The 14,205-nt window shown below is 35.3% G+C and overlaps 2 protein-coding genes across 3 annotated transcripts in view; both read left to right on the forward strand.

Annotated features, from left to right (window-relative positions):
- Nucleotides 1-207: 207 nt before the first annotated feature.
- arcn1b (archain 1b) lies at nucleotides 208-6,780 on the forward strand. The gene is made up of 10 exons (XM_039670529.2): nucleotides 208-420; nucleotides 1,832-2,095; nucleotides 2,193-2,372; nucleotides 2,479-2,681; nucleotides 2,761-2,925; nucleotides 3,830-3,995; nucleotides 4,162-4,309; nucleotides 4,403-4,511; nucleotides 5,410-5,614; nucleotides 5,704-6,780. Exons 1-10 carry the CDS (start codon nucleotides 418-420, stop codon nucleotides 5,791-5,793), a joined length of 1,533 nt encoding a protein of 510 aa, XP_039526463.2. The 5' UTR covers nucleotides 208-417; the 3' UTR covers nucleotides 5,794-6,780.
- A 2,506-nt stretch (nucleotides 6,781-9,286) lies between these two features.
- Nucleotides 9,287-14,205, forward strand: part of phldb1b (pleckstrin homology-like domain, family B, member 1b) — a 73,214-nt gene continuing 68,295 nt past the window's right edge. Inside the window, exon 1 of one of the 2 annotated variants that reach the window (XM_089121316.1) lies at nucleotides 9,287-9,504. In XM_089121316.1, the coding sequence (XP_088977442.1) occupies nucleotides 9,478-9,504 (27 nt within the window). In that variant the 5' untranslated portion in view covers nucleotides 9,287-9,477. Of the gene's footprint in view, nucleotides 9,505-12,214; nucleotides 12,415-14,205 lie in introns of those variants that run through there. The other variant, XM_089121317.1, reaches the window with a different exon arrangement.

Below are 14,205 nucleotides of genomic sequence, written 5' to 3' on the forward strand. Positions count from 1 at the left end.
TAAGTCGCTTTGGATAAAAGTGTCTGCTAATGACTAAATGTAAAATGTAAATTTATGATGATTTGCTGCTCAAAAAACATTTCTTATTATTATCAATGTTGATGAAAGTTGTGCAGGCTGCTTAATATTTTTGTGTAAACAGTGTATTATTTTCACGCGCAGTATCTGTTCTCCGCCGTTAGATGTCGCCATCGCTCCTGCATCAACACTCCTCTGCTTCTGACACGGCGCAACTTTTTCCGGTTGGACTCTGTGGAGACGTGGCTCTGTTTCTTCAATATTACGAGTCAAGCTACATACTACTGTTAAAACAGAGCATTAGTCAACATATTTGACATTTTCTGCTTTTGAAACATCTGGGCAGACAGTGTCCGTGACCGAGTCCGCTGACGGATCCTCGTGTGAAAGGAAACAGAAATGGTATGACTGGTTTGTTTTGTGCATTTAGCATGGGGCTAGCAGCTAGCGTTGTAGCTCATAGCTCACAGTCTGAAACTCTTTTCGTTTTTTAGTGTCAATTACTAAAAAGTGTCTATTCCATCTGTTTTTGTGTGTGTTAAAAACATCTTACAAGTAAGGTGACTTTGCTAGGTTTTTGATATCTGATACAGCTAACGTTAGCCAGCTAAAGGTTAGCCAGCTAACTTTGCCTTCAGAATTAATTACAGTTTAAGTAATTAACTAAAGTAAATAGCTGTCATTGTTTATATGATACAATATTGATATAATAAATTGCTATATTTTTATTGTTTTATCATTTATATATTAGATCATGTCTATGCAGAGAACAGGTTGTAGGTAACTGACTTTGACAATCCAAATGTTTACTTAATATAAATGACCCGCTATGGATCATGAAACATAAATAATTATAAATTATTATTATCATAATATATAAAATGCAGATAAAATAAATGTTATACATATGGCAGACCTTCGTTGTCTTTTTTTTAGCATTAAGAAAAATATTTTTTAGCAATGTTTACTCTATCATGTCAACCAATGCAGATAATTCGTATCTTATAGCTGATAAGCAGATTCGTTTTTTATGTATTTAATTTTATTTCTGGTGTTTGACAATCAAAAAACGTTGCATGCATTTGTGTGTAATATTATTTATTCACAATTAATTATGCAAATCTAATTGATTGGTTGCAAATATATTTTGTCTTTGTTTTGTCCCATGTCTAACTGCATACAACTACGTATTTCTCATTTAAGGACATTAGTATATACTGTATAAACATATTTAGAATTAACTTAATATATATAAAATAAAAGCTTTTTTTGTGACTTTATGTTCCTTTAACATTTCTACTTGGCTTTTTTCAGGTTTAGTGATTTATTTCTTTAGATTAACCTTGTTGTATTTAGTTTCAGAGGCAATATTTCTACAGCATTTTTGTTTGTTTTTTTATGCTTAAGTTGTTGATCTAACTTCAAATATATTTATTTTTTATTGATTTGGTTTTTAATAGCATGTAATAAATGTATTTACTCACAAATTAAGTCTCTATACTATATTGTATTGTATTGAGTGCATGCCATTTATCTGATCCCAATCCTGAGGAATAATCAATTTGTTCTATTCCATACATTGAACTTAACTTACAAGTCAAAACTTTGATCACTTCATCTTAAATGTTTTGAGGCTCCATTTGTGTCATTTTATTATTTTCACTAGTAATGCAAGTTGACAATTTCTGAAATAAATGTTGTGCTGCAGTCTAATTTCTGAATTCAGCAATCATCATAATGGTCAAAAATCCCAGTTTTCTTTTTAATTGTCCTTTGTCCGATTAAGTTTTGAATGTCCACGTAATCTTTGCAGGTGCTCTTGGCAGCGGCGGTTTGCACTAAGGCAGGAAAAGCCATAGTGTCACGACAGTTCGTAGAGATGACGCGAACCCGCGTCGAGGGCCTTCTGGCTGCCTTTCCCAAACTGATGAATACAGGCAAGCAGCACACTTTTGTGGAAACAGACAGCGTGCGCTACGTCTACCAGCCCCTGGAGAAGCTCTACATGGTTCTGATCACTACAAAAAACAGTAACATCCTGGAGGACTTGGAGACGCTAAGGCTTTTCTCCCGAGTGGTAAAGCTTCCTTTTCTTTTCTTTTTTTTTACTCTCCCAATTATTGCTCTTCTTTGATGTATCTTGAATAAGTGATGGGTTTCCATATTTTTTTCAGATCCCTGAATATTGCAGAGTATTGGAGGAAAGCGAGATCTCTGAGCACTGTTTTGATCTCATATTTGCATTTGATGAGATTGTAGCTCTGGGCTACCGGGAGAACGTTAACCTGGCCCAGATTCGCACTTTTACTGAGATGGATTCACATGAAGAGAAAGTCTTCAGGGCTGTCAGAGAGGTCTAATATTTGATGAAACATCAAGGGGAAAATTACTCTCGTTTTAAGTTTAAATCAAACACTAACTCTAATTTTCTGGGTTTCTCTCAATTCTCCACTTCAACAGACCCAAGAAAGAGAAGCAAAGGCCGAGATGAAACGCAAGGCCAAAGAGCTGCAGCGAGCAAGACAAGATGCTGAACGTGCTGGGAGGAAATCGCCAGGCTTCGGAGGTTTTGGAAATTCAGGAATGAGCAGCTACACATCAGCCACCATCATCACAGATACAATAGAGCCAGAGAAGCCCAAAGTGTCTCCTGCGACAGTCAGGTATGAGCTTTAACTGTGGGCCATGATGCATGGAAATATATAAGTGCACAGAAGTTAATCTGCCCTGTTTTTCCTGTAGGCCAAGTAGTTCAGGCAAAGCACTGAAGCTGGGTGTCAAGGGGAAAGAGGTGGATAACTTTGTGGACAAACTGAAGTCAGAAGGAGAAAATATTGTCTCATCCAGTGCAGGAAGGAAGGCATCAGAGGCATCTAAAGTCCTTCAACCTCCAGTGAATATAGAGAGGTATTGCTTACTGAGTTTATTTCGGGATTTGACACATTCTACTCCCTATATTGTTATGCACACTACCGTTCAAAGGTTTGCAGTCGGTAAGATTCTTTTTTATAAATACTTTTTTTTTTTTAAATTAAGTTAATTTGAGTAAATTAGTTTTATTTAGTTTCATTTTAAAGTAAATGTAGTTAATCAAAAGTGCAAGTTAAGACATTTATGTTATTAATTAAGTTTTTTTTTTTTTAATTTGGTCATCAATAAATCCTGAAAAATGTATCACGGTTTCTACAAAAATATTATTGTTATTTTTTTTTTATTATATTAAAAATAATCAGCATATTAGAATGATTTCTGAAGGATCATGTGACACTGAAGACTGGAGTAATGATGCTGAAAATTCAGCTTTGCCAATCAGGAATAAATTGCATTTTAAAATATATTAAACTACAAAACAGTGATTTTAAATTATAATAGTATTTTACAATATTGCTGTTTTTTTTTTAATCGAATAAATGCAACCTTGGTGAGCATAAGGGACTCCTTTCAAAAACATTTATTTAAATCATTAAAATCTTTCCAACCACAAACTTTTGCACAGTAGTGTATTTTATGATTTTATTTTCAAGGTTTTTTTTTTCTCCATTGGGTCTGATGGAGTTGTTCAGTTCCTTGCCACCATTTGCATTTGGCTTGCTCAGTTGGGGATATTCAAATTAAATGACCCATCATATCATTGATCAGCTCTACCAAACTTGGATGTCTTTTTTTTCCAGTAACAAACAAACACTGTTAAGTTGTTTTGATTGATACTGTGAAGCAGCTTTGATACAATCAGTATTGTGAAAAGCGCTATATAAATATATTTCCAGCTTATGTCTGTTGTTAATGGCAGTTTATGAACTGTGTTTCCCAGTGTACATCTGAGGGTGGAAGAGAAGATGTCTCTGACCTGTGGTCGGGATGGTGGGCTGCAGAACATGGAGGTTCTGGGCATGATCACTCTGAGAGTCACAGATGAAAAAAATGGCCGCATTTCTATACTCCTCAACAACAATGACAAGAAAGGAGCACAACTACAGGTGTGTGAGACACAACACAGCATGTCATGGTCTCAGCATGTATTTTGAAGGGGAACTTGTGGATTTTAGGAAGGACACTGTGTTCTCAGTCAATTTTCCCACTGATTTAGAACTTCAAAAATCGTTTGTCTTGACGGTGTGACTCGTTGTTTCATTTATCCTTCAGACTCACCCTCATGTTGATAAAAAGCTGTTCACCACTGAGTCCCTGATTGGTCTGAAAAACCAGGATAAGTCCTTCCCTCTCAACAGTGATTTGGGGGTGCTGAAATGGAGGATACAGAGCACAGATGAGTCCCTCATTCCTTTAACTAGTGAGTCTTTTTTTTCTCCATACTCAAGGATTTTGTATGGCAGCACTTTAATGAACATATCAATCATGCATGCATCTCATGTTGTCCTCTCAGTTAACTGTTGGCCATCAGAAAGTGGAAGTGGCTGTGACGTCAACATTGAGTATGAACTTCAGGATGAAGGACTCGAACTCAATGATGTTATCATTACTATTCCTGTGCCGTAAGTCCATTATGAATCATTCAATCAAGATATTTTCTGTTTCCCTTTTAATATTGTTATATATGTTTTTAGTGTTTTGCACCAATGTATCGACCAATAATTAGCAGATAAAAGCAATATTTTTCACATGTGGCCGATGGTTTAAAAACAGCCGATGATCAAAAGGGGGCAGAAAAACGTGTCAGACTGCAACTGATACGGTGTGTGAAGAAAATGTATCTTGCGTTGAATTTAAGACTGTTGAAGTAAACGTGACTAACACATTAACACTTAAAAAATGATAGTGAAGTTAAAGCAGGCTATATTTGACCCTATGGTAAGTTCAAGCCAGGCTTGCCAGGTCCACATTTTTTCCCTATACTTGAACATTATTTGTAGCATGCCTCCCAAGGGGGCGATATGACAAAATTCTTGTTTCACGATATGAGATGTATATCACGATTTAGTTATTTTATCTAATTTCTTTTATTAAAAATAATAACAAAAAAAGAAGCAAATTACAAACATATTTCATCTCTCTGAAGTGTAAATAGTGCTTCATACCATGTTATACACAATATAGCAAAATCTTAAAGATAGACTTTTCATACCATGGTAATGATATACGTATATCGTCATACCGCCAAGCCCAATGCCTTCTATCCAATAATCATAATGAAGTGTTTATAAAACCTACTTGTGTGTAACTTCAATATGAACAATGAGATATCACTATCGGTGGATACATTTAGTATTGGTGTTGTGTCTCTTTATTTATTTTATTTATTCATTAAAACGATGCATAATAATTTTATAATAATTTTTCAAAGTAAATAATTTTAGACTGATTTAGTATGTCCACTTTTGTAAAAGTATTTCATTCTATCTACCATGAACTCTGGCTCCTGCGATTATGCAGGCCAGGTGTTGGTGCTCCTGTGGTCGGTGATCTGGATGGGCAGTATAACCATGACAGCAGGAAAAACTTCTTGGAATGGTCACTGCCCGTTATCGATGAGAAGAACAAGAGTGGCAGTCTGGAGTTCAGTATAGATGGAAAACCCAACGACTTCTTCCCAATCAACGTTTCTTTTGTCTCCAAGCGTAACTTTTGTGACATTCAGGCAAGTTATGCTGGTTTATCTATGAAATAATGCAACAAAAATTAGTTCTAGGGAGAAGGGAAATGACTACATATCGATTGTTTCCACAGGTGGCCAAGGTGACATACATAGAAGGAGGCAGTCCAGTCAAATTCTCATTAGAGACATCATTTGTTGTGGATAAGTATGAGATCCTGTAAATGTTTCCTGGCGGAGGATCGTTTTAACCTGCCAGCCAGCTTAACGGATCAGAGAGCGTGCTGTACGTTAACAGAGCGCTCAAAACATTCTCTGACATGGGCTGCAGTACTTCTGTGTTTGTTTGTCTTCAAGGAAAATAATCTACTTTTATATAAACTGGACTTTCAGCTGCTCAGTACTAAGTGCAGTCAGACACGCCTGCCAGGAAAGACAAAAGAGAGTAAAATACAGAACTGCACCTGAAGACATCAAGGGAAGATCAGTGTCATCCTACAGCAGATTTATTATAAGCCCGTATGAAGCCTCCTGACCCTTCAAAGAAATAGGAAAATGATATACTTGTCGCATAGGTTCTTTTTTCAAACCACGTGATCTGCCCATTAGCAATATGGATTCATTTCTAATTATCAAGGTTTCCTAATATGGAAACAGACATAATATTGTAGTTCCCAAAAAAATATGTGGGTGATGATCAGATCAGCTGTGCTTGTGCAATTATTAGAACTGACACTGCATTAAATGTGCATACTCCAAATTCACACAATACACCTCTTTAAATGGCATTGATTTAATGGTCTACATCAACACAAGGCACAAATGCTATTTGCCTTTTAGTTTCTTCCCTTTTTTTTGTTCTGTTATATTTATGTAATCATTAGTTTGAATATTAATCTTAAATAGGACGATTTTTCATTCTCGGTTGTTTTGTAAGTAATGTTACACATAATCTGTTTAAATCTTTCAGGCTTTTTATGCATTGCTGCATTTATTTGGCAAAACAGGAAAAATATATTCTCCCTGGCTTCCCAGATGTTATTAAGAACGGATTTATTTTTTTGTATTTCCATAATGTAAAATACATTTATCAGCACACACTCAAAGATGATTACGGAACGCCACGGGGAGGGTTACGACATTCCATTCTGCTGTAAGATACTTATGAATACCTTTAATCAATAATAAAGTCAAATTTAAATTAAAGTATATTCAAAATGCCTCAATATGTGATTTTGAATACTGTGTATGGTATATGTATTGGTGGTTCATGCTAAGGCAGGCTTCACTATTACTTAAGCTTAGAGTTAGGCTTTGTTTAAATCCCTCTAACCCTTTGTATTAAATTTAAATCAACCCGCACCAGACATGAGTTATGCCTCAAATCATGTGACTAGTTGAGTAGTGGTGTGTTTAAGCACCTAGAACACCCCAGCAACTGAATAGCAACAAACAATTGTTTTGGTGTAAGATTTGTGAGTATTATTTGTAATGATAAATTGACTGCCCAGTCCTGGTTTGGTGGACTGGGAGTTTGTTCTGGATTATAGAAGCATGTGAGGAATCCCAGAGACAAGGCAATGGCATTCACAATTGATAATGCATTAGGTATGCTTGAGTAGAGGAGATTCCTGCCAATGAATCACTTCCTCAGCCAATTACTATGAGAATCATTTATATCTGCTCTGAAATGTTTTTTTTTTAAATACTTGACTAATATTTTTGTATAATGATGCTAATCTCTATATTTACTTTTTGCTTTGAGAGACTTCAAACTTCATAGATATGTAGTCATTGAGCCCCTAAAGTGACACGATGATGGGCAAAAATATGAGATGGGAGGAACATTTTTATGTCAAAGCTTTTGTGTTCTCTCACAAATATGAGAAACTTGAGTTTGTTTGCATTCCACCGTGAAAATGTATGTTCGCTCGCAAGTTTCTCGGGGTAACACAAACGTTTTCAGAGCAAATTCAAAGTTTCTCTGGGGAACGCAAAATATTTTTGAGAGAAGTAGGGCTGTCAAATCGAATAATAGCATCTGACATAAGTTTGTTTATATGTTTGTGTGTATTATAATGACACATGTTAGATGCAATTAATCAATTTGACAACCCTAGATAGAACACTAAAGCATTGACAAACAATTTTTCCTCCCAGCTCATATTTTTTCCATCACCATGTCCCTTTAAATATTTTGACATAATCTTTTTTTATGCACTGTAAAAAAATATTGATGGTTTAACTTAAAGTAAGTAACCTGGTTGCCTTAATTTTAAGTTCATTGAACTGGAAAAAGTGAGTTAATACAATGAAGGAGATTAATTTAACCATCAGAAACTCAAAACTATATGTTATCTGAACTAAATAAATTATTTAAGTTGATTTGACAAAAGAAAAAATGTTGTGATTACTACACTGTAAAAAAATATTGTTGGTTTAACTTAAAGTAAGTAACCTGGTTTGCCTTAAAATTTTAAGTTGATTGAACTGGAAAAAGTGAGTTAATACAATGAAGAAGATTGATTTAACCATCAGAAACTCAAAATAATAAGTTATCTCAACTAAATAAATTATTATAAAGTTGATTTGACAAAAGAAAATATGTTGTGATAACAAATCTTGAACATATTTTTTACAGTGTCTATTTATTTATTTTTCAAGTAATAGTGTATTGAGAGGGATGATGAGCAGTCAAACTAAAAACTGTAATAAAAATTAAGCTAAATAGAAAACAATCTAATAAAAAATGAGAAAACAAAAAATATTAATTTATTAAAAAAACATTGTTTGTGACACTTTCCTTTAGCATTTAAACCATTGATATTGTTTGTTTTATTTAGACAAAATAGTTGAGAGAATTTTTTTATATTGCCTGTTTATTGGTATATTTATTGGTCAACTTTGAAAAAACAAACTTTGTATATCCCTATGATAGTGCCAGGTTACCTGTTCTTTGTCGCTTTTATAATACTCTCTTTAAATGTATAACTTTATACAATCTTTCCTTGTTGACTATCCTAAATTTGTCTCTCTGAATATTTTACTAAGTCAAAGTCATGGTCACTGACCACCGCTTAAGTCCGTGAAATATGTGACCCATATCTACAGGGGATGATCTGAATGTGAAACACAGTCTTATCTGGTAGAATCTGCCTCTGTGTTTGATGTTGACTCTAATCCACGAGGAGCGTTTAGGGCAGGGCTGAGAAAGCAGATTTAACATCTGATTTGTGGGTTTGATGAAGGGACTGAAGGGTGTAGGTCCAAAGAATAAAGATCATATCTGTGCTGATGACCTAATTTTCATACGATTGCTCGCAATGGAGAAAAACGAGGTGAAGTCTGGGGGGAGTGATGCGTGGACAGTGACTGTGATGGAGGGGGAAGTAAAGATTGATGTAAACGGACAGTGATTCTCACACTGTTACAGTCAAATCAGTAGGTGACCATATGGTTTCCTTGAGAGGAGAAGAGGGGGTGTATCCCTGTTTGGGGTTGAGAAAAAAGAGGAGGGGTGTTAATGACCACTATCCCGGTCATAAAAGAGGGCGGGTCTTTATTTCGGATGAATGAACAAACAGATAAGTAGTGAGCCAGGCTTTGTTAAAGGGTCACATGAATGAGTGAGAGGGGGCAAAGGGACTAGCATGGGCTAAGAACTTACATGTTGATGGTCACATGGGATTTTGCTATCAATCTGAGATTCATTCAAAACTTCATTTTAATTATTTACGAAGGATTAAGTTTTTGGAGTTAATGATTTATGAGTTTTCTGGGGGGTCGGTGATTTGTCTCGCTCTGAAATAGGCCATTCTTCCAGGTTGGCTAATATGGAATACGACATGTGCTGAGCGTTCAGGATCCCAACAGACAGCAGTAAAGCCTCCAACATCCAGGATTCTAATATGTTGCTCAAGAAGGTCCGATTTCAGGTTAGTATCATTCTATTTCTCAAACCAAGTCCTAAACTCTTAACAGTGATATCAATAACCAGACATGTTCTTTTTTATGCATGATGTGATGTTTGAATCTGAATGCATGGTTTGTTTTCTAGGTCTAGTTAAAAGTATGGTTTCCTCAATTTCTAATAATGGAGTGATGTGATATGTCTCTATATATATATATATTCAATACATCAATACAGAACATTTGAAGTGAATCAAAACATGAATTTATACATTTATAAATGAATTTGAAAAAAAAAAATACCCGTCTTAGGACAACTTTAGCTTTTTTGATCCATTTCAAACATATATGAATATCAGTCTATATAATAAGTGTATTTGCATTTTAAGTAATAATGTAATATCCATACAATATATTGTAAATTATATAATACATACAAATATAACAAATGTTTATTTATATATAACTTATTATTACTACATGAATTAACACTTAATTTTAAGGTGATGAAGTTATGTTAGTACATATACAACAGTAATAAAATTAAATGCGTAATTACAAGCAACTAACCCTGAATCTAACTCTACACTAAGTAAGTGTAGTTAATTAATATTTCTCTGTAATTATTTGAATAAGCACTAAAATAAAGTGTAGCTTTACATTATCATTCTATATAACAGCATAATTTGTCACTATTCACAAAAGTGTGTCTTCTGCGCGCTGAACATACTTTAAAAGCCAGAAGCTGATTTACAGGTTTTAGGGCCTTAAGGTGCTGACTAAATAATCCCATTCTCACAGAGGCCTCACAGAGAGTAAAAGTAAAAGTGAGAGCGAGAGTTCAAATCTTCCACACCTGTCATAAGACCCTCCAGCTGTCCTGCTTTTCCCTCACTGTGGTGACAAGCCTTTGAGCTGGACCTTTAACATGTGAAACACAGGAGGAAATTAGATGCATTCTGAGTGAGCATGAGGAATTTCCTTAGGAAGAACCAGAACAAACAGCAGTCTCGCTGTCCTAGGAGTTGGGTGCTTCTGTTACAGGTTTATTTGACACTTATATGTTATGTAAGGATAGGGGGAAGAGTAAAGCTGGCCACATTTAAGCTGTATTTAAATTTTCAGGATAGGCTAATTATGTTACTTTCTATATTTTTTTTCATTAAGATTGCTATATGGATTTGATAAGAGATAAGTTGAAGCTACTTACCTGGTCCATTTATTGGTATTGTCTTTTTATAGACTGGTGATCAGTCACTAGATGGCACTGTTGTCACATCATTCAGAATTGTATATGCTGGCACAGTTTGCATAGCTTTTGATTGTGAAAATGTCTATTTTGAATCGTTCAATCATCTAGGGCAGATATCTCGTATTATATCACTAATTAAAAACGAACTAAGTCTCACAGGGAAATTGCTCAAAATGAGTCTCACAGATGTTTACTATTGAACTCAATAGGCCTAAAATCGCTCAAAGCAAAGTTGTTTTTCTGCATAACAGTCACTCTTGCAAGTTTTCGTGTTAGTAACGTTAGCTACATCAACATCATTCAGTGAATTTCAAAAGGCTTACCTTTTCTGGCAAATTTCTTCCCAAGCAGTTAGCTAACCGCCAACTTAGCCTATCTTAAATACATTTTAAAACTTTAAACTAACAAAATACCACTGTCGTGTGTTTTTCCAATGTAGCCTAGCTAGCTTCTATCCGACACGGCCTTCCATATTATCCGTGAGCATCTTTTTTAATCTTACAGTCGTGTTTATTGAAATGTTTGCAAATGCAACAAAAAAATAATACAAATTCATAAATAGGCTACATTATGACTTGCATCATTATCTGGGCTATATTAAAATCTAATGTCATAATTTTACATTTTTATCTCATAATGATAATACCATAAAGAATTATGAAAGCATAAATAATCAATGATAATATTGAATAATAACTATTTTTATATGGCGGACTGGACTAATTGGGATGCAGATCAAGCACAAGACACAAATTGAAAAGTCATTTTGAAGGACTCTTCAGAAGTTCAGAGTAAATTCAGGTGACGCCACAAAACCCATATTTGAATTACTTAATCTTCAGCCAAAGTGACAAATAAACAAGTGAGAGGAAAACCAACCCTTTTTAAAAGCATTTTTCATAATCATCAAACATCAAGCTCTATTTGGCTGGCTTAGAGCCAGCAGACCACTTCAAAACACTCGACGTGCCCCTCCTATTGGAAAGGGGATAAATTATGCTGAATCGAAAACGAGAAAGAAAAAAAAAGAGCCAAGCTTACAAATACAAACTGATGAGAAATTGAGTGCACTCAGTTAGAGACATCAGCTGGAAGAGGACTGGTGTCCTGGAGAGAAGCACCTGATCCTACAAGAGCATGCTTTTCTTTGGTGTAGTGCCAGTAGGAGTCAGGACTGACACAGGACTATTCAATCGGTGACAAAAGCGGCACTGACCTCAGGTCTCCAGTGCTCTGGCACCTTCCCAAGAAACCCTCAGAGAGAGGAACAGCATTGTGGACGGATGCCACTGTCTTTTTGTGCACCTTCTGCAGAAAAGTGAGTTTCAGCCTTTCCTGAAATGGACTTATTTCTGCAGTAGGGGTCTCTGCAAGGTTAGTGAACAAGTGAGAAGTTCTTTGACTGAAAGAATGAGTGCTTTGTGTCAGGCTAGGAGTGGTTGACAGAACAGGAAGGCAGAACGAGTGAGAGGGGAAGAGGGACAGTCACTGAGGGAGACGACTTTAGTCCCGTGCTGGGAAGGAGAATCTGCTGTGTGTATGTGATGTTTGTGTTCAAACGTGTGCCAGGAAGAACATCTATATCCTCAAGACTCTATCCAGCTTCATAATGTCTTGTCCATGAGGAACCATGTGTTTGCCTACTGTGGGTCTTGTTTCATAGGCTGACAGAAAGTTCTTACAGGTAAGGTCTCCTGTACGGCTTATTAGAAACTTCACTTTTTAGACTGTTTAAAAAAGTTGACTTGGTGGATGACCGCTTTATAACTGCTCAAGTGCAACTATTTTGTTTATTTTTGATTGTTTTCAACTTTAAAATGTGTGTGTTGGATATTAAGAACTTTTGTCCATGTAACACAATCAAGATATATAAAATATTGAATCTCATGAAACCTGTCAATAACATATGCAAAGTCCAATTTCTCCACAGTCAAAAGGATAAATAAATAAATTATATATAAATTAATTTTCTTAAAAGAAGCTAACATTTTTAGGGCTGTTAAGTTTTTTTATGCAAATGTATCTCATTTTTATTGTATATTTTCCTTCAATTTTCATCAAATACAAATTTCATTTTTTTTTTTTACTTTGGAGCTTTTTTATTGTTATTTTCATTATTCTTAGTGGAAATTTTAATATCTTGCAATTTTTACTGTATTGCAATAAGAGTTAGGCTACTGTAATGCAATGGTTTTTTTTATTTAATTACTAAGACATTGAACTAAAGACAGCAAATAGTAACAGTAAGTATTAATATTCTCAATTAAATTCGCATTTTAATAATTTAAGTGTTTTTGACATTACATGACTAACAATTTAAAATGGCAGGGGAAATTTGAATAGCTGTCATGAAAATAATGTTATAATGCAAGACAAATCTTAAATATAGGCTTCATTTTATGTATACAATCACTCTAAAAATGTTGGGTTGTTTCAACCCATTTTTGGGTCAAAAATGGACAAACACAATCGTTGGGTTTCAAAATGTAACTGTTGATTTGTCCATATTTCAAACAACCCAGCATTTTTTAAGAGTGAAATAATTACTAATTTTGTCCTAGTTTAGAGGTGAAATGACCTGGAAATGTTCTTGGCAGGATTTGTGAGATTCTGATCCAGAAATCTGGTCCAGTCAAATCAGCTGTGATCCAAACATAGGTTATTAGTTTTAGAAAGCATTTCTGTTTTTTTAAAAAAAAAATGTGGAATGATGTTTTGCATAGCAGATATAGCATGAGGTCCTGAAAGTTTTTCACTGCCAAATGCAGGCAAAAGAAATGAGCTTTGTCCTTGTTTTTATCAGTGCTGAAGACACAACGTAGCCCACATTGTGAGAATCTCACACTATAGCCAGTGGCCTCAGGAAAACAACAGAAACAGTAAGAAAACAAGGAGGTGACAAGATCTGTGCCTGACCTTACATTTACAAAGAGGAGAACAGATAGAAAGAGACTATAGGCACCAGACTAGAAGTGCCACGTTAGTAGCTCTCTCTCCTCTCCCACCCAAAACAGAGCAGTCCATTGAGCCAGTACAGAGAAACAGGCAGAGGGGGGAGTGGGGTCTTTCCATGATCACTTTAGAGGGTCAGTGGTGAGTGAAAAATGCTTCACTGGTTTTGATAATCAAGCCTCTGTTGTCCAGGTCATCTCTGTTTCCAAAAAAAAAAAAAATGAGAACGGGCTGAAATCACAGTCCCTGCCAATGACCGTGTGTTTTATTTGAGTCTTTCAGAACGCAATGATCGCTGGAATTGATTTGCTTGGAAGTGGAATACAGACACATTCATTAGTCGTGTTTGCTAAGGCAAGCAGAACGTTTGCTATTGCTCACTATGGTTAGAGGCTTTCTTATTTAAAGGGTTAGTTCACCCAAAAATGAAAATTAAGTCATTAATTACTCACCCCCATGCTGTACCAACCCCGTAAGACCTTCGTTCATCTTCGGAACACAAGTGAAGATATTTTTGATTAAA

This window comes from Pimephales promelas, chromosome 16 (genome assembly GCF_988280905.1).
Source record: "Pimephales promelas chromosome 16, fPimPro1.hap1.1, whole genome shotgun sequence".
NCBI lineage: Eukaryota > Metazoa > Chordata > Actinopteri > Cypriniformes > Leuciscidae > Pimephales > Pimephales promelas.